The sequence below is a fragment of the Emydura macquarii genome, unplaced genomic scaffold (genome assembly GCF_026122565.2).
Source record: "Emydura macquarii macquarii isolate MOO-44397 ecotype Brisbane River unplaced genomic scaffold, CSIRO-AGI_Emac_v2 contig_1348, whole genome shotgun sequence".
NCBI classification, from domain to species: Eukaryota; Metazoa; Chordata; order Testudines; family Chelidae; genus Emydura; species Emydura macquarii.
Window position 1 is genome coordinate 10,456,450 of NW_027131485.1, and position 18,455 is coordinate 10,474,904.

At 49.5% G+C, this 18,455-nt stretch overlaps 1 protein-coding gene across 2 annotated transcripts in view; it reads left to right on the plus strand.

Annotated features, from left to right (window-relative positions):
• The first annotated feature begins 4,043 nt into the window (after positions 1–4,043).
• The window catches only part of SRL (sarcalumenin), a 34,758-nt gene continuing 20,346 nt past the window's right edge, over positions 4,044–18,455 (plus strand). Inside the window, exons 1-4 of one of the 2 annotated variants that reach the window (XM_067551120.1) lie at positions 4,044–5,506; positions 8,936–9,034; positions 10,657–10,752; positions 16,385–16,420. In XM_067551120.1, coding sequence (XP_067407221.1) covers positions 4,138–5,506; positions 8,936–9,034; positions 10,657–10,752; positions 16,385–16,420 — 1,600 coding nt within the window. In that variant the 5' untranslated portion in view covers positions 4,044–4,137. The remainder of the gene's footprint in view (positions 5,507–8,935; positions 9,035–10,656; positions 10,753–16,384; positions 16,421–18,455) is intronic. The other variant, XM_067551121.1, reaches the window with a different exon arrangement.

The following is an 18,455-nucleotide window of genomic DNA, read 5'->3' on the forward strand; positions in this document are numbered from 1 at the left end:
ATTAATGACCAGCGTGTTACTGGTTTGCGTATGATTCCTTAGATGACAGCTGTTAGATACAGGATGATGACAACAGGGTGTTGGGGCAATGAGTGTGGAAGGCCTGATATGAGTTATGCTATGGTGTATCCTCTGCCAGTTGGCACTGTGGGTTTCCCAGGATAACAAACGGGGATAGTGTTAATGTAAGGTACTTGGACTTCTTTGTAAGATGTTTGACTTGATAGCGTGTGACATTTTGATTTAAAAAGCCTAGAAAGATACAAAATTAACATGGCACACATTAAATGGATTGAAAACTGGCTAACTGATAGCTCTCAATGTAACTAAACAGGGAATCCTTATCAAACAGGTGTGCTTCTAGTGGATTGGTTCTTGGCCCCTACGCTATTTAACATTTTTATTAATGACCTGGAAGAAAACACAAAATCATCCCTGATACAGAGTGCAGCTGACCCGAAAGTTGGGGGAATGGTGGTAAATAATGAGGAGGACAGGTCACTGATACAGAGCGCTTCGGATCGCTTGGTAAACTGGGGGTCAAGCAAACAATATGCCTTTTAATATGGCTAAATGCATACAGCTGGGGAAAAAGAACATCGGCTGCACTTACAGGGTGGGGGGGCTCTATCCTGAGCAGCAGAGACTCTGAAACAAATTTGGTGGTTGTAGTTGGTGAACATGAGCTCCCAGTGCGACATATGGGCCAAAAAGGCTAATGTGATCTTTGGTTGCATATACAGGGGAATCTCGAGTAGGTGCAGAGCGGTTATTTTACTTCTGTATTTGGCACGTGTGCAACTGCTGCTGGAATACTGGGTCCAGTTCCGGTGTTCACAACTCAAGAGGGATGTTGATAAATTGGAGTGGGTTCAGAGAAGAGCCACGAGAATGATTTAAAGGATTAGAAACCTGCCTTACAGTGATAGACTCCAGGAGCTCAATCTATTTAGCTTAACAAAGAGAAGGTTAAAGGATGATTTGATTAGTCTATAAATACCTATACAGGGAACAAATATTTAATGGGCTCTTCGGTCTAGTAGAGAAAGGTTGAACACAGTCGAATGGCTGGAAGTTGAAGCTAGACAAATTCAGACTGGAAATGAAGAGTACATTTTTAATGGTGAGAGCAATTAACCATTGGAACAACTTACCAAGGGTTGTGGTGGATTCTCCATCACTGACTGTTTTTAAATCAAGATGGGATGTTTGTCTAGAAAATCTGCTCTGGGAATTATATTGCAGAAGTTCTCTGGCCTGTGCTTTATAGGACGTCCGACTATGGTCAGCATGGTCCCTTCTGGCTTTGGAATCTCTGACCCACAGCTCTGACTCCCACCTGTCTCTGGCCTGCTTCTCCTGCTCCTCTCCCACTGCCCTGCCCCACACCATTCTGCTTTTCTCCACCTCTTCCATCTCTTCTTGACAACTTCCCAGCTCTGCCATGCCACTTCCCATCACCATTGCTCTGCACATCCATTGGCATTCTGCACTGGACCCTCCTCAGTCACCTCCCGCTTCGTAGCCTTCCCACTTCTGAATGAAAAACACATGCTGCAGTAGAGGCTGGATACCACAGCGCTCTCCAAGCAGCTGACTTCGTTGAGCCAGTGAAGATGGCCAGAGCAAGCCACAGCTAAGGCACTGACTAGTCCACCGCACCCCTCCTGCACTGACCCTGCTGACTCACGTGCTGTCTGATCATCTGTGGGCACGTCTGTACTGCAGCGGGAGGTGTAATTCCCAGTTTGGGCAGACCTGCCCAGGCTGGTTTTGGTCATGCTAGCACACTAAAAGCAGCACAGAACAGGCTAGTCACCTGAGTACGTATCTAGGAATGTGGACAAGCTTGTACCCAGGCAGCTAGCCTGAGCTCTTGTCCATGCTGTCATTGTTACACTGCTATTTTTATCATACTAGATGCTCAAAGCTAGTGTGGGCACATCTGCCTGAACTGGATATTGCATCTCCCTGCTGCAGTGTAGACAGACCCTCTGCAGCTTCTCTGTCCCAGAGATGTGACCAGCTCACTGCCACTCATATCCACATGCTGGAGTGTTGCAGGACTGGCTTTTTCTTGTTTTTATTTACACCACAGAATAAACCCAACCCCGTGATGCTGTTTCTGGCCTGGGGGGCTGCAGGGAAGCTTTGAAAAATGGGTTATTTTTTCAGGTACTTTGTTCTCCTAATGCAGCACCTGGCTGTTCCAGGGTGCCAGTTGCCAGGGTTAAATGTGCAGGGGAGGCCAAATGGGAATGAAACCAGGCAGGGAATCACTCCCCAAGCAACCATCCAGCCTGCCCAGGGGAAGCTGCCTCCCGGCCCTTGAACAGGGAGGCCTGGAGAAAGAAACCTATCTGCTCAGTCTAGGGTGTGGGTCCAAATGATCACAAAGGTTGGTGGTGTTCAGGTCCTAGGTTTGGCCACGCTTCTCTCCCCAGAAATAATATGAGCAGATACTGTGCCCCCCTAAGTGCAGGATGAGTTCTGTGGTGGTGAGCCTGACTCTGTGGATGGCCTGGCTGGCTGGGCAGGGCATTGCTTTGAGATCCTTTGGTGCAAAGGGCTATCATGCCAACTACAGTTATGAATAGTGCAAAGCACTGCCGGGTGGGACTGGACACTGCTGAGAGGGAGGGCAGCTGTGCACCTCCCATGCTTTCTCCAGCACAGCATTTAGGAACCTGGCCAGCAGGAGGGCCGTCAAATTGTCACAAGAGAAGACTAAAGGAATGGCCTGTGTCAAGCTCTGGTGGCCATCTGAGAGCCTGAGTGTGCTACCCAGTTTTCTTCCCATGGGCTTGCATGAGGATGGTACTTTCTGGTTGGCATCTGCTTGTCAGCTGGAGTACAAAGGAATTATCCCCTTTTGAAATGCTTCCCTGGTATGTGAACATTCGACTTCTCAGGGGGATTATTCAGACATGTAGCAACTGTTTGTAACAGACAGTAGAGCTGGTAATGCTTTATTTTAAGCATCTGATGACTACTGTTAAATTACAGAGGGGGCTATGGAAAATGCAGGTGACACCTCCTGGAATGCAAAATGAATTCATTGTATTCCATTCAGTTTCAAAGGGTGGCAAATATTTTCCTAATGAAAAGGCCGCTCACAATAAATAGGAGTCTTCAGTTTCAGGCTGCACTCACATCCATTCACGTGGGTCCGCTTTTCTTGTGGCCAATACATTCTGCAGACTGTTGGGAGAGAATCAGCCTTCCTTTCAGCTCTCACCATCACATCTATTATCAAGCCTCGCACACACGCACTATCTAAATTCCAATTGCTATGGATGAAACGTAACTTGGAAATGACCCATTATAATTTGCCAAGCATAAGTGGCTTTTAAAATATATATTTTCTGGGCTAAGCTTTTTTTCCCCAGGCAGTATATTTATAAAAGGTCACTTTGCTGGTTCTTGTAGAATTTTATACTGCTTACATCTGTTTCTAACACTGCTTCTGTTGGGGTGGAGTGCAGGGGACAGAAGGGTAAGGAAAGCAAGTGTTCTAGCAAAAGGCATGACCCAAAAATATGACTGTCAAGTGGCTCTTAGCCCTTGTAAATGATCTCCTACATACAGTCCATGTAATATAAGAGATTCTTTCTAACAGACACCTGTTTGCACACAGCTTATTGACAGGGGCATTAAAAGCAAGATGGAACCAAAGATGGTTTGTGACACACATGGATCAACAGGGATAGAATTAAAATTAGTTTATAATAGCCTCAAAATATAGATTTTTGTAACATGCTGGGACTCCATATGCAACATCGCTTTAGTAAGCAGAATTTTACCCCACATCACACACATGCATGAGTGAACGTGTGCCCAAATGTGCATGCATGCGCGCGCGCACACACACACACACACATTGTGTAGGCTCTTTTGAGGAGAAGAGCAGAATCAGATAAAACTGACTGATGATGTTCTAATCATTTAGAACTGCAAGTCTCTGCCCCGCGTGGCACTGAAGATGTTGCCAGCTTTGTTGAGACTCACTTACCAGCTGGAGACCAGAGCCTAGAGGAGAAAGAAGGGGTACTTTGCGCAGACTCAGTACCTCCCGAGAAGAATATTCTCCTCCAGTATGCAGACAGCAATGAGGCAGCAGCCCAAGAAAGGAGTGGAATGCCACATGACTCTGGTTCCAAGACAGGTGATGATATCAATATCCCTGTTGATGGCTCAAACAACGATAGCCAAGAGGAGGACAATGACGTGAACGTTGCTAGTTCTTCCTCCTCGGTTTCAGAATGTGCCCCTGTCACAGGCAGCAATGCCGACGAAGATGGAGAGAGAGAGGCAGAACCAGTGGAGGGGACCCCTCTCCCAGGGGATGACCCAGAAGAGCAGCACGTAGGCAGCAGGAGTGAAGCTGCAAAGGAGAACGAGGAGGTCCATGTTGCAGGAGTAGAAATCAGGCGGGAAAAGGCTGGGAGTGAGGAGTCCCCGCAGGACAAAGAAAACTCTCCTCCGGCCACAAAGGGGAGCTCTGAAGAGATCGCCCCTCTGCCTGCAGAGGAGAGGCAGGTTTCCCAGGCTGGTACAAAGGCTCTGGCTGGAGAGGGGGGAGCCAGGGAACAGCACCGCTCAGGCCCTGAAGATGGCAAAAGTGTGGCTGAAAAAGAAAGCGACGCCAGCAAGGCATCCCAGCAGAGCGGGCAGCCCTCGGGGGCCAGGGAGGAATCGTCCCCTCAGGAAGCGGCCCTTGGTGCTGGCTCTGCTCAAGCAGCGGTAGGAGCTCTGGAGGAGGAAAGGACGCAGTCAGAGGACGGCTGGAAAGACGATGATGATGAGAGCCGTCATCGCCATGGCAACGAAGAGGCTGACTCTCACGTGCAAGGTGAGGATCATGCAAATGAGCAAGACAGAGGAGCCTCAGTCTCGGAGGAGACCAGTCACGTCTCCGGGGATCCTCCTGGGGGCAATGGACTAGCTGCAAAAGAGAAAGTGCCTGATTCCGGCAACGGAACTGGTGACAGCCCGAAAGAGGAGGCCCCCACCGATGGCCAGCCAGCAGAGAGGAACCTGGAGGACCCAGACACTGCGTCGTCTGAGGAAGTGGGAGAAGACCCTGACTTGGAAGCAGAGGAGTCTGAAGAAAGTTCAGAGGAAGAAGGTGTTGATGACTCGGCAGAGTCTGAGGAAGAGGGTGATGACCCAGCAGAGGAAGAGGGTGGGGACCTGGCAGAGGAAGAAGGGGCTGGCCTGGCACAGTCAGAGGAAGAGTCTGAAGTAGACTCCACCCCAGATGTCCAAGAGGCTGCTGGTGCAATGAAAGAACATGGCCGAGTCAAAGAGGAAGCGGAGTCTGATTCTGCAGACCCTGAGAATGTGCCCCGCAGAGATATGGAGCTGGACAAAGATGACTCTCATAACAGTAGTCCAGCTGTAGCAGAAAAACTTTCTGTAGATGAGCAGTTAGTGGCAGAAACAGACAGCCCACCTGGCAACAACCACCCTCCTGCTGTTGCCGTGCCTGAATCCAGACAAATAGGTCTGACTTTTTCATTACTAGGTTTGCCTGTAGTAATCGCCTAACAGCAAAGGGCATTGATGAGTGAACTACTATCAAATCCAGAGCGGAGATTGGCAGACGTTAAAATGCATGGCCCTTGTCCTAATGCTTATGCTTTCAGTGTGTGACCCTAACCAGCTGCTCAGCCTGGAAATCCCTGTCCTGCCAAAGTTAGGAGGGGCTGCACTGGCGTGATGGGGTGATAATGGGAGAGGAAGGCTTTCACCCCTTGGCCACCAGGCGGAATCAGGCCAACAGAGACCAACGTCCATGGCCATCTGACAGCTCTGCCATAGCCTGTGTGAAATGAAGCCATTTCCCTCTCCATTTTCCATCACATCCAGCACCACACAGTTAGCACCTGTTGGGCACCTCGGCAGCGATGCTAAGGACTCGCTGGGCCCTGGCCCCTGAACCTCTCTCAGCACTACAGGCGGGTCCCTCCAGGACAAAGCTGGCTGAGGCACATTGGCAGGGGGTGAACTGGGCAAAGCTTGGCCAGGGGCTGTTGTGGGGATAAAAACAGACTTCCATGTCCAGGAGGCAACACAGCCCCTTTCACCAGCATGAAATTCATGTTCTAAGACTTTTAAAGGTGAGGGAACCTGATTCTCCATGGCTCTGTGCTTTGTGCAGTCACTGACACCGGTGCAAAGTGAATGCTAGCATTCTGCTGCGATAGTGATTGAGCCCACTGTGTACCAGTGGCGTAGTCCTGAATGGACATCTTCCGGCATGCCCCTGCCAGCATGACTTCACCACCACGGTGCATGGAAGGTTGTGCTCTGCAGAGCATGTTGTTTTGAGAACAAAATGGCATCCTCCATGCGTCAAATGGGCCGGGACACCATTCCACTGCAGTCCGGTCCTACTGCACCCAGTGTAAATGATTACAGAGGCTGTGAGACAGCAGAGAAATAGGTCCAAAGAATACAGACATCTTGAAATACACCACACCTTTCATTTAACCTTGTGATTTAAGGTTTCCGTTGTGTTTAGAGTCAGCACAAACACAAGACAAGTGGGTCTAGACTGAGTGAAGTGTCCAGTTTACAAAGCTATAAAAATCAAACAGGGGAATGAGCTATCCTGGGAATAGCAGGTTAGAGCCTTGAGCCTTTGCTTGGGAGTCATGACCCCTCTTAGGGGTAATCCATTTCAAAGATGTGAATTTCAAGGGACGTCTTAGATAAATCTTTACCCCAGTCCCAGATTCTTCACAGATTGCATGATTTGTTGCACTCTCCATTCCTCACCTGAGTAGTTGTTGGGGTTGTTTTCCCCAGAGCGCTGAGCGGGGAAAGGTGGGAGGATGAACTCGGCATTCAGATTAATGCCAAATAATGGAAAAAAGGAGCCTTAAGTCCAGCTCCTGCAATGCACAGCTTGTAGGCAGGATGCAAACCCAAGCTCAGCCCCGTTTGTCTTCAGTGGAGCTCTTATTTCTTAGTTCACCCAGGATCATGGTGGATTCTCCGTCACTGGCAATTTTTAAATCAAGATTGGATGTTTTTTTTAAAGACGCGCTGTAGTTCGAAAGGCGTTATTTGGGGGAAGTTCTAAGGGCCTGAATGATATAGACTAGATGATCATACCCACACGCAGCAGGATCGCAGCCCTAGATTTTCCTAGGAAGCCTGCAGCAAGCTGGTGAATTTCCAAATTGTGCGGACCGCGTGGTCTAGTCAGTCAAAGGGGGCATTGTGGGCGAACAATGAAAAATTATCCGTCCCATGTTGTCTTTGGACGTACACATGAAATCTGTCACATAAATTATTCAGCGTTTTGTCAGTGTTTGGCTTAAATGGTTAGGAGGAAACCCCCCCTCTCCTCCCTTTGCATAGTACTGAACTCGCCCATGTGGACCTGCTGAGCGGCTGCTGGGGCCCAGCTGTAACCAGAGCTGAGTCTCTGTGGCTTTATTTGGCAAATTCAAAGGGCCTTTCTCTGCATGATGTGTGTGTGCGCTTCAGTTCAGGCTCTCAGCGTGAGAGTGAGCGAGAGCTGCCCATGTGGTCAGTGATGGCCCTATCCCAACCCAACCACCTGGGCTGGGAATATTTTTGGTCACAGAACTGTTTGCAAATCCTTCTTGAGCCTAGGGCCTCCTGCTTTCAGAGGGAACTTTGCCACTGGTGTTAATAAGAGCTGGATTGGGCCCCTGATGCATACCTCCACGTCTAGCCACCGACAACATCAGGTCACATCACGATGTGATGCATCCTACTGCATACGCTTTGAACACTAACATTCATATCAGAGGCCTCAACCAAAAGCAGGGCCCCCATTATGCTAGATGCTGTACAAACCTGTAGGAAGAGCCAAACCCTCTCCCAACAACCTGACTGTCTAAATGGGCAAGACAGATAAACGGCAGGAGAAAGGAAAGATTCTCCCCATTCGATAGAAGGGGAAACTGAGGCCCAATGAGGTGAAGTGACTTGTCCAAGGTCATCCATGGATTCTATGGCCCAGCCAGGAGTTGAATGTGGGTGTGGCGAGTGCCAGTGCAGGGCAATCCCGCTGGTCTACACGGCCTCACCCAGTGCCCTCCATGATTAATAACATCACATTTCATTTTCACTTTTTGTTTGTGAATAGTGGAAGTGGGAGGTGTTTAATTCTTCCGAAGGTAAATGTCTGGATGGGCACACAAAGCGGGGGTAGCTAGACTAAAACCAGGGGTTAGCTATTAAAAGCTGTAATTCAGGTCTGAACAGATGCAGGTGAAGAAATATTGAAATCTTTCTGCCCATATCCGTGCCAGGGAAGAGACTACCATCCAGCAAGCTGGCATGTGCAAATGGATCAGCTGAACACATTGCTTAATGGTTTTCTTTATTAAGAATCCCTTTCAGTTGCATATTTTGTAGTCATAAGATTGATATCAAGCTCTTGTTTCCTAGTGTGCCCAGGGTCGTGGTGGATTCTCCATCAAGGCAATTTTTAAATCGAGATTGGATGTTTTTGGATCTGCTGTAATTCAAAAGGAGTTATTTGGGGGAAATGCTATGGCCTGTGTGATACAGACTAGATGATCACAATGGTCCTTTCAGGCCTTGGAATCTGTGACTTCCCAAATGACGGGTAACATGCCGATAGGACTAAGCAGTCAAATTGCTGGGCTCTAAATAGAAAGATCTCCACATTGCAAAGCCCTAATCACAATTGGCACCAACAGACACCTCTGCTGGGAGCCTCAGCAAAGACTTGTGAGAGAGAGAGAGAGGTGTGTCTGAAATAAAAACAGCGTTGTGAGCCAACACCATTAATGACATCGCGGTTTAAAGATTCTTCCCTGGTGAGGAGAGTTAAAGATGCTTCTCAGCCCCTTCTGTGGTCAGGGAGTTGCTCACCGTGTGGTGCTGTGGGTTGTGTGCCATTCATGCTCTTTTCCTTTTTCTCCAGAAGAGATTGAGGATGTTGGAGAGACCGCCAAGAGGGACCGTTCCCATATAGAGAACACCCTTAAACTGAAGGAGGATAAACCTGCAGATGACTACTCAGGTAATGTGAGAAAAGGGGGTGGGGGTGAAGGAGAAGGTTCTGTGGGTAGGAAACACACTCAGGAAGCAAGTAGGGGGTTGGGTGCTTCAGTGTGGGCACCAGTCTATTGCAGACGTGGAGACTGGGATTTGGGGAGATTCCGTGGCTGCTAGGTCCATGCCGTGGGAGATGGCCATTGATTCTGTAGACCTCTAAGTGCAGACTCATTACATGTGCATAACAAGAGGAGGATAGTCCACAACCACACCCTGAGCCTTTGAAAGACACAGTCATGTGGTTAAACAAAAAGAACTAGTGGCAATTTATTTTTTTTAATCTTAAATTTTTGTTTCTTACAAGCCTGGTAACTCTCATGTACTCCTTCAATTTCTTGAAGAGACCTCATTTGCTTCTTAAATGCTTACATTTCCCTTGAATTTACATGTTTCAGATAGTTCTAAGATGTACATCTGGTGTGAATAAGAAGGCAGTTCAGATAAGAGTCTGGAGAGCCACAAAAATAAGAACAGACATAAGCTTCCCTCAAAGTCAGCCCAACACTGAATATTTTTTGAGGATCAAAAGAGTTTTGAGCCACTTTTAAAAAAGTTTTATTTTTCATTTTCGAAACTTTTGATTTGCTTCTGCTCTTCCCAGTGTCAGCTGAGACTAGAAAAAGATTGGCCAAAATACTGTGGGAACAGCTGTTCCTGCCATTCTTCTGGCCTGCAGAAAAGAAGATGTACTGGGCATGCCATGAGAGAACCTGTTCTCCTTGGCCCCCATACACCACAATGAAGGGCATTTGAGGAATTTGTGTATCAAATATTAAAGAATAGTTAATCACGCAATTTCTTGCCCAATGTGCTGGTAAATTTGCAGGTTTGGAGAAGGTTAGGGAAAACATCTGGACTGAAATCCTGGCCATAATGATCCCAATGAGACTTTTGCCAAAGAGTTTAACGGGGCCAGGATTTTGGGTGCTTATTTAAACCAACCCTTGACTCCTTCTGAGGTTCTCCCATCACTAATGGACACTCTCGGGAAAGCTCCAAGGCTTGAGAGGGACTTGGCAGAACATCAGAGGAGGAGATCCGTGAGGTGGGAGTGGAACTCATGCCAAAACCACAGGATTGCTTCCTCTGTGTCTTTTATGGGCAATTCCACAGAAGCAAATCAAAACCGAACAACGGCTGCAGCAGCCAGCAGCTATCTCCAAGCGAACAGAGGTTAATGCCACCAGAACAGCTCATGGGCCAGGCCAGGAATCTGCCATTCCTTCTCTAACTACAAAGCTTAATCCAAAGCATCTCAAAGGGTTTTTATTCTGTGGTACCTTATTTTCTAAACATGGGAACATAGGACAGTGGGGCACTCCTTGGTCATCTGCTCTAGTCCCCTGCTATCATGAGATTTTGTGCCCATTCTTAATATCTGTCCCGACCAGAAATCTCTACCCACAAAGAGAGGCCTTGTTTTCCAACAGCCAAAGGGAGATTTGTTTGCTTGTTTATCTGCACTGCCTTTGTGTGTGTATATGAAAGTGAGCCAGGGAGGTAAGGAAGATGGTCAGGACACCAAAGGTATCTGGGAGTAGCTTTGATTTTGATTTGTCCCTATCTTCTCATCTTTGGAACCTGTAGCAACTCTGCAGCGGTTGAGGAAGATCTACCACTCCTCCATCAAACCCCTGGAGCAGTCCTACAGATACAACGAACTCCGGCAGCACGAGATCACAGGTAAAGCTGGGGGATGGCGGGGCTACATCTGACACGGTCAGAGTGTTCTTCTGCGCGTAGATTCAGAGTATAGGTCTTGGATCTGTGGAAGAACTCAGATGTTGAGTCTTCCTTTGCAGCAGACTAAGACATCCAGAGAGTGTTGTTACCTGGGTCCCATGCAGCCCAGGGCAGCGGGTTTCAGTGTGTGGGAATTCAGTGGATGCATGTTGGCTTTTTTTGGTCCTTGGACAACATCCCCATAATCAGCGGGAGAAGTTCCTCCTGTGCAATGTGTATGTGAAATGCTGCCAGACTAGAATCCTCCACTCACGCCGATGGGCACGTTCTGCCCATCCCGCATGGGAGTGAATGACTGCATGAGGCCCAGAGAACTGGCCACTGAGGCCAGATGAGCTCCCTCGTGGGTGGCTGACCCCTCTAAGGAGTCATAATTCTGTAATCGTCTGTCCTGAAAAGTACTGGACACGCCGGGGGAGCCGCTTCTCCTGCTACTCTTCTCGGGGTTTCCCTCAAATTCAGCCACCTGCTGGCTGCAAGATTTTTGGCCTAAATTCTCTTTACAGGGGAGTGGATGACTCAGGGGTTGTGGAGCTTTTCAACTCCAGGCCATTAACAATGGGAATTCAGCCTGGCTCAGTCATAATCAAAAGTCAGTCCCGCGATGGCTGTGCCAGAGTCTACTAGTCCTTGTTAGGCCCTAATGTGTGCTTGGCCCACTCCAAAGGAGGTAAGACTGGCCCCTGCTCCAAGGAGTTTGCGATTGACAGGCGGCTCTTGCAATCTGTGTGACCTGGCAGCCTGATGGCCCGGTTTCTAATGCGTTAGTATCAACGCCACAAAATCCACCAGCAAAATAAGATGTAGATGGCAACCTGTTTGGCAGCCTCTGCAGGGCAGCCAGAGTCTGAAGTGCCAATTCAACAGGCAAACTCGGGTGCTTAAAGTTAGCCACATGTACCTTGCTGGCCCGAGGCCTGGCTGGACGAACGTCTCCTCCCTGCTGTAGCGCCGGCTGTGCTCGATTAGGGGTGAGGCACGTCAGTTGGAATGGGCTGGCAATGCTCGCACTGCTGCTGCCCATGCTGCTCCTGTCCTCTGGGCAACAAAAAAGATCATTAGCCTCCAGAGAGGAGGTGGGGGGTTGTTCTATAGCTTTATCCTTATTGCAAGGGGCTGATCTGTGGTTTTCACCTTCCCTGCCTTCCCCATTTCTGCTCTGCACTGTTCCACTGCATACACACCCTCAATCTCACAGAGGATGCAAATTCCATTCACCACAGTGCAGTTTCCCCCCTCCCCCTCCAGTACCTTTGCCCCGCTTCCTGGTGCTCCTTTTCCCTCACGGGGGTCTGCATTACTCTGCATCCCACGCACCGCTGCCATTGCAGCTGTTCTCAGCTGAGCTCCTATCACCCAGCAATTTAAATAACCCATGCGTGCACTGTCTTTTGCCTCTAGAGATCCAATCAGACAGGCCTGTGCCCTCAGAAGCTACACCTTTAAGGGCTAGTTTCTCATATCTGCACCATTATTTATGTATAATATATTTTGCCGAAGTGATGAAAAGGGGCATCATCCAGCAGGTCTTTCCTGCCTCCCAACGGGGTTACGTCTTCTGTTCAGGATTAGCCGTGGCTCACCCGTGCAAAAGAGCCAACAACAAAACATTTCAGTGCATAGTCAGCGCTCCTGGGGCTGTAACAGAAACACACCCTCTTACCCATCATAACCACCTGTTAGGAATTCCCTGCATCCCTGCCCCATTCCTCCTCCCCGCCTACCCCTGCAGCATGGTGGCTCCATTCAGTGACACCATTTCGACTCCGCCAAAGCTTCTCCCTTTTGCAAGAGCTGCAGCAGCCAGTGCTTGTGTTCGGCTCTGATTAATATTTGGTCATTGCAGATGGTTTGCTCCGAGATCGCCTGAACTCGAATCAGTCCCAGCCTTTGTTCTCTGACTTTCACCTCACCGCTGTGTGTGTGTTTGTGGACCCACACGTGTGGATGCTGTGGTCGTGGGCACGCCAGTCCTTTACAATGTTTGGAAAGGCACGCAGCATTTTGGGTTATTTGTAACAGCAGTGTGATCCCCGGAGCCAGGGGAAGTAGCCTCAGGTTGGAATTGCCTGGAGCTGGGCCCCAGGAGAGCAGGAACTGGAATTCCAGTTCAACAGGTAGAGGACCATGTTTGATGCACAGACTAGTCTCCTCCTTAGTTACACTATCCAGCTTTCATTTCCAAGCCAGAAAATTTAAAACACATTCAAAAAGAGAGACAGAACAGCAAAAGGGGTTTCATTCAGGGAATGTCTACACAACTACTAGTCTAGACCCTTGGTACTGTGACAGAAGGGACTTTTCTACCCCGTGGAGAGGCCGTAGTTACATCGACAGAAGAATTCTTCCATCAAATTCTTCCATTCTTCCATTCTTCTTGCATCTGCAGGGGCAGTGAGGTCACACAGGGCAGGAACTTATTCTCTGCCCTGAGTCATGTAGCTAAATCAACCTAAATTTTAGGTCTCAGAGTCGCCAAACAGGGATTTTGTCCACCTCCCCCCCCTCACCTCCCAAAGAAACAGCTGATCCCTCCCTCAGCTCTCCTCAGGCAGTCCCTCGTGAGTGGGATTCAGCAAGTGAGGGCACAGAAATCCAGCCCTGCCTCTTCTCTTCCCTCTTCTGAGGGGAGTGCTAGAGAGCCCTCCCCCTGGCTGCCCACAGTGCCCATTACCTGTCTCAAGGCCTGACCTGGCTGGAGTGGATCAGGGGCTGGCACCATTTTCAGTCACACGGGGTTGCTCTCCAGACTACCCTGTTGGGTAACGTTCTGGCCTCATGTGCACGAACCCATGGAACTGATATTGCCAAGGAGAGAGCCCTGCACTGTTCACCAGTCTCTGCAGACTGGTCATGCCCACAGTCATGCAGAAATCACTTGTTGTTGTTTGGACGGTGGGGATGGGAGCCACCTGGCTTCCCAGCAGACAACTGACTGCTCACCTGGGCATCAGGTCGTCACTTCAGGGGCGCCTTTGTGGATAATGCAATGTCCTGGGGACAGGCCCCCCAAATTCCTAACCCGGACTATAGAACAGCTGAAACGACCAAAGAAACCACCCAGGTTTTACATGGAGCCCAGTGCATGCTGGGTCAGGACTTTGGTTGTTTGAGCGTGTCTGCACTGCCTGGATATCTAATGAAGTTCACAGTTCATCTACCTCACTCTTGGTTCTCAGTGCCATGATTTAAGGTGCTCTTCCATGAATAGCCTGGGACGTAATAGACTGTGCACACAATCCCCATTCCCAGCAAGGCTGGGCACCGAAGACCCGTCATACTGGTGCTTCCATTTGGAACCACTATCTCCTGAGTCAAGTGTCAATGTCCGTCCCCTGTTAAGTTTGGAAAACAGTGTCTCCATTGTTTCCTTTTCAATGGCACGTTTTAAAGGGCTATTTTTGCAGCAAGTTCAAAGCGGCTTTGCAGCCGCTCCTGGGGCTCCCTCAATGCCATCTGCCCCCCACCCCTCAGAACGCTGGCTCTGTCCCAGGCCTGATTCAGCAACACCAGCACTTACACAAATGCACCCAATGGGTCATTCCTGATGTCAAACGCCCCTTCCTCCGGACACCTCCACCCTTCTGGATGGGCAGAAAGGGGACAGTTGCCTTTACCGCCTTTACCAAAGGCTTCTCCCCTGCACGCCCACTGACAGCCCAGTGTGAGAGTAAATCAAGCAGTCCGTCAAGCAGTTAGAGGGATGGTGGGAGCGAGTAGCCCAGCTAGGAGATAGCACCACGTGCCAGGGAGCCCCAGTGACTTAGCAGCCCCGGTGAGCACAGTGCCATGTTGAGTGGTGTTCACACCTGCCTCCCACTTCGTTTGGCTTCATTGCCGGAGTTTCTGTGCATGGCAAGCTGCTGCTGCTGTGGACAATGCAGGCTTCATTGACTGTTCCCGTTTCCTTCTGCTGCGTTAATAACCTGACCGACAGACAATGACATCCCAGAGCAGGGATGTTCTGAATACATCCCCGGTGTGTGCTGAATGCGATCATGGCTCTTCTCTAGAAAACAGTGGGAGGAGATGTGGAGATGTCTGTGATCCCCAGCGGCCGTGCCTGGAGGATAGCTCAATAACAGACCCAGGCAGGGCCCCCAGGCTGCCAGAACTCATGGTGGGTCATGCTGGTTAGGGAGAATGTGGAACAGGCGTGTCAAACAGGTGTGACATTCCAAGGGTTAGACCAACCTCCAATGGTAAATTAGTAGAGCTGAGCTGTATTTTTGTGCCTAGATATCAATGCGATGGTCACTTTGGTATTGGAGTAATACTAGCACTCTCTGATGTAGCTTACCAGGATACTAGATCACTCGCAGCAACTCCTGCCACATAGCAGATTTTATTTACAACTGACCAGGCCTGGAATCTCTTTCTAAAATGTACGGTGGCTCCTTATCTGACTGTGTTAGACGTCTCTGCAATGTTATTTGCAGATAGAAATGCCTCTATTTAAACTGTGCTCCTGTGTCAGTATGCGATGTGCGGTGTTGGACACTCCCCACACCACCCAGCGTGTACACAAAGACATATATCCTGTATGGAGGCGTTCAGGCTGCAGAGTAGTGGATGTGTGTACATGGTTTAAGTGTGCACTCTCTGTGTGTGCATGTGTACATGGTATACTTACGCACTCTCTGTATGTGCGCATGTGTGTACATAGTATACGTACGTTCGCTTGCTCTCTTTGTGTGTGTGTGTGTACATGGTATATGTACACACTGTGTGTACACGGTATATGGATGCTCGCTCTCTAAGTGAGGGGGACAGTTTTCTCTCTAGCATGTTGGGATTGTTCTGCTGGTTCCACCCTCAGAAGAACTTCTGGCCAGTGGGGGAATATCCTAGTCCAGCGACAGGGGCCTGAAGAGATGTCGCACCAAATTGCGGTACATGCTGGCATCCCTAATACATGTATGTGTCCAGGCAGACTAACACGCCTGCACCCGACACTGCCTCACTCCTAACTGAAGTGTCTGCCCCAGTCAGGCATCGTGGGAGGGGTAAGAGGTGACCAGAGCCCCTGAGAAGTGTATGGGATGTTGTATTTGGGGCTGGTCCTGCAGTTCCGCTGAACAGGCTGTAGAAGTGGCTTGTTACACGCAATTCAGCTACCTCCATTTGCTCTGTAGACGCAAGCGATCGCTTGGTGTGAAATTGTTACTGCTCAAGGGGCCTGCTCTAAACCTCCTGCTGAAGACAAATTCCAGAGTTCTGGGGGCACAGAGGGTATCTCAGAAGGAAATCAGTGAAGGAAGAAACCTGGCCTGGAACCACTCCCAACAGGCTGATCAAAACCTTGCATTCAATCCAGGGCCACAATCTCCGAGACAAACGAATGGGTTTTTATTCTAATCCCAGTAATTGTAACTCTCTTAGCACATGGCTCTCCCTTCTAGCAGGTCATTGATTGTGTCACTTTTCCTGGAGGGCCTGCATTGTTCACTGGTTTTGCTCCCAACTGACCTTTCACTCTCTCACGCCTCTGTGGTTCATACCAGACCAGTCACCTCCCTTCTTCTACTCACATTGCCTTTTCTCTCTTCCCCTGCCCTCTCCCGGCTAACAGCTTACCACGGACGCACTCTGGGCTCCTCCGCCACAGGTTGGTATTGCTGCCTGCCCTCTGCATGCTCCAAGCCGCCCGATAACCTCTGCGCTGGCCTCGCAACTTTCACTGGTCAAATGCATTGAAAATCCCAGCATTCTTCCTCTTTACAGATAGCCACAGCCGCACGCCCAGTGCCCCCACCCCCCCATGTATTAGCCAGAGCATCCTTCGCTAAACAGCTTCTTAAGACAGATACTGTAGTCTACGGATCCATCGTCCTTGCAAGTGAAGGCAGGGTTGCAGCATGGGTAGGCATATCTGTGCTGGGTTCAATTGAGGTAGCATAGGTAACAACTATGACTACGTACCCAAGACCCCACCGGACTTGGACTCAGGGACTAGCCTAAGGACCAGCCTGAGCCACCACATCATCCCTGCTGCTGTTACTCGTGCTAGATTAAAGCTCGCAGGGCTATGCCTACCTGCACTACGCTCACCCCCCTGCTTTGCGGCACACGTAACCCCCGAGAGCCAGAGAACCGGTCCCTGTCAGTCACAGATGTCTGCAAGCCCCCTGCCCTGCACAGGCCTGGAGAGTGAACATTGACATCCTTCCCCTTTGGAGGAAATCTGAGGAGGCAGCAGTGCAGGTTATGGTAGCTACATGTCCAACCCATGTGAGGGGGCCGGGCGGGTATTGTCCCCTGCCGTGCCTGGCAGTGCCCTCCCAGTAACATAGCGTGTCCTCGGCCCAGCAGGAGGCAGGGCTGGCCCTTGCCCTGATGTGTTCTGCTTAGAACCGTGTTTCCTGAGTTCCAGTGTAACTCCCATGGGCACCGTAGTCGGGTGAGGGGAGTTAAATTGAAATAGGGCGCCCGCGGGATGGTGCCCCAGAGACAGGTAAGGGCATGATACTGCTCCCAGCTGGGTTGGCAGGAAGTCCTGGCTGGTGCTTGGAGGTTCCTGAATCTCTCCCAGCCAGTCAGCATAGTTTCTGAGCCATGCAGGTTGCTAGCCGTGGCAGCTGGGTTGGTGGCAGTGGCAAGGCTACAGCCACTTTATCAGAGTGCAAACTGACAAGAAATTGCCACCATTATTTCAAGCCCGCCCCACGCAACACACCCAAAGGACATGGGGCTGCTGCGGAAAGAGGTCCTTAGCAGGGTCGCCGGTTCCTGGTTGCACAACGGCATCATTGCACCAGTGCGCTGAGCACTTCCAACGCCCACTTGCACTAGCACGCCTGCCAGAGAGACACTCGCTTTCCACTGATGGTTACCTTTTATTTAACATGCTGGAGACTGGGGAGGTATCTCTATACCTCTACAGATAGAGTTACCTATAGCTATAGGTACCTATCTGTCTATACACACAGATTTAATAATATATATATACACACAGTCTATATAAATGTATATGTTTACAGAACTAGATCTATAAACATGTATAATATATATATATATATATATATATGTATAACTTAAATGTGGGTATGTCTGTATATACAGTGCATATCACTATATCTCTAGCTATAGATATGCAATGTATGTAATTGGGCATAAGCTTTCGTGGGCAGAAACCCAGTTCGTTGGATGCATGAACATACATCTTCACGCATCCGACGAAGTGGGTTTCTGCCCACGAAAGCTTATGCCCAAATAAATTTGTTAGTCTTTAGGGTGCCACAGGACTCTCGCTGTTTTGCTGAAAACAGACTAACCCGGCTACCCCTCTGGAACTCAATGTATGTCATTGTATATCATTCTAAGGATTAATTTGGGGGGTAAAAGAACAGGCCAGCACTCTAAGGCTTCAGTGCGATTGGCGCACCTGCCGTAGGGAGATGATTGCAGTGAGGTCTTGGTGTGGTGTTGCCCATGGCTGGTGTGTTATGGGGCTGGCAGTAGGAAAATGCTATCGCCTTAAAGTTCAGTTTTGTTGTGAACAGATGCTGTCCGTAGCAGCAACCTCTTCAGGGTTGCCCAAGTGGGAGATGAGTTCATCTGCAGTTCATAGGCTGCAAGGGCCCCGCGACAGAGGACTGTGTGCTCTGCCGTGCTGTTACCCCCACTCCTCAGGGTGTGATGTG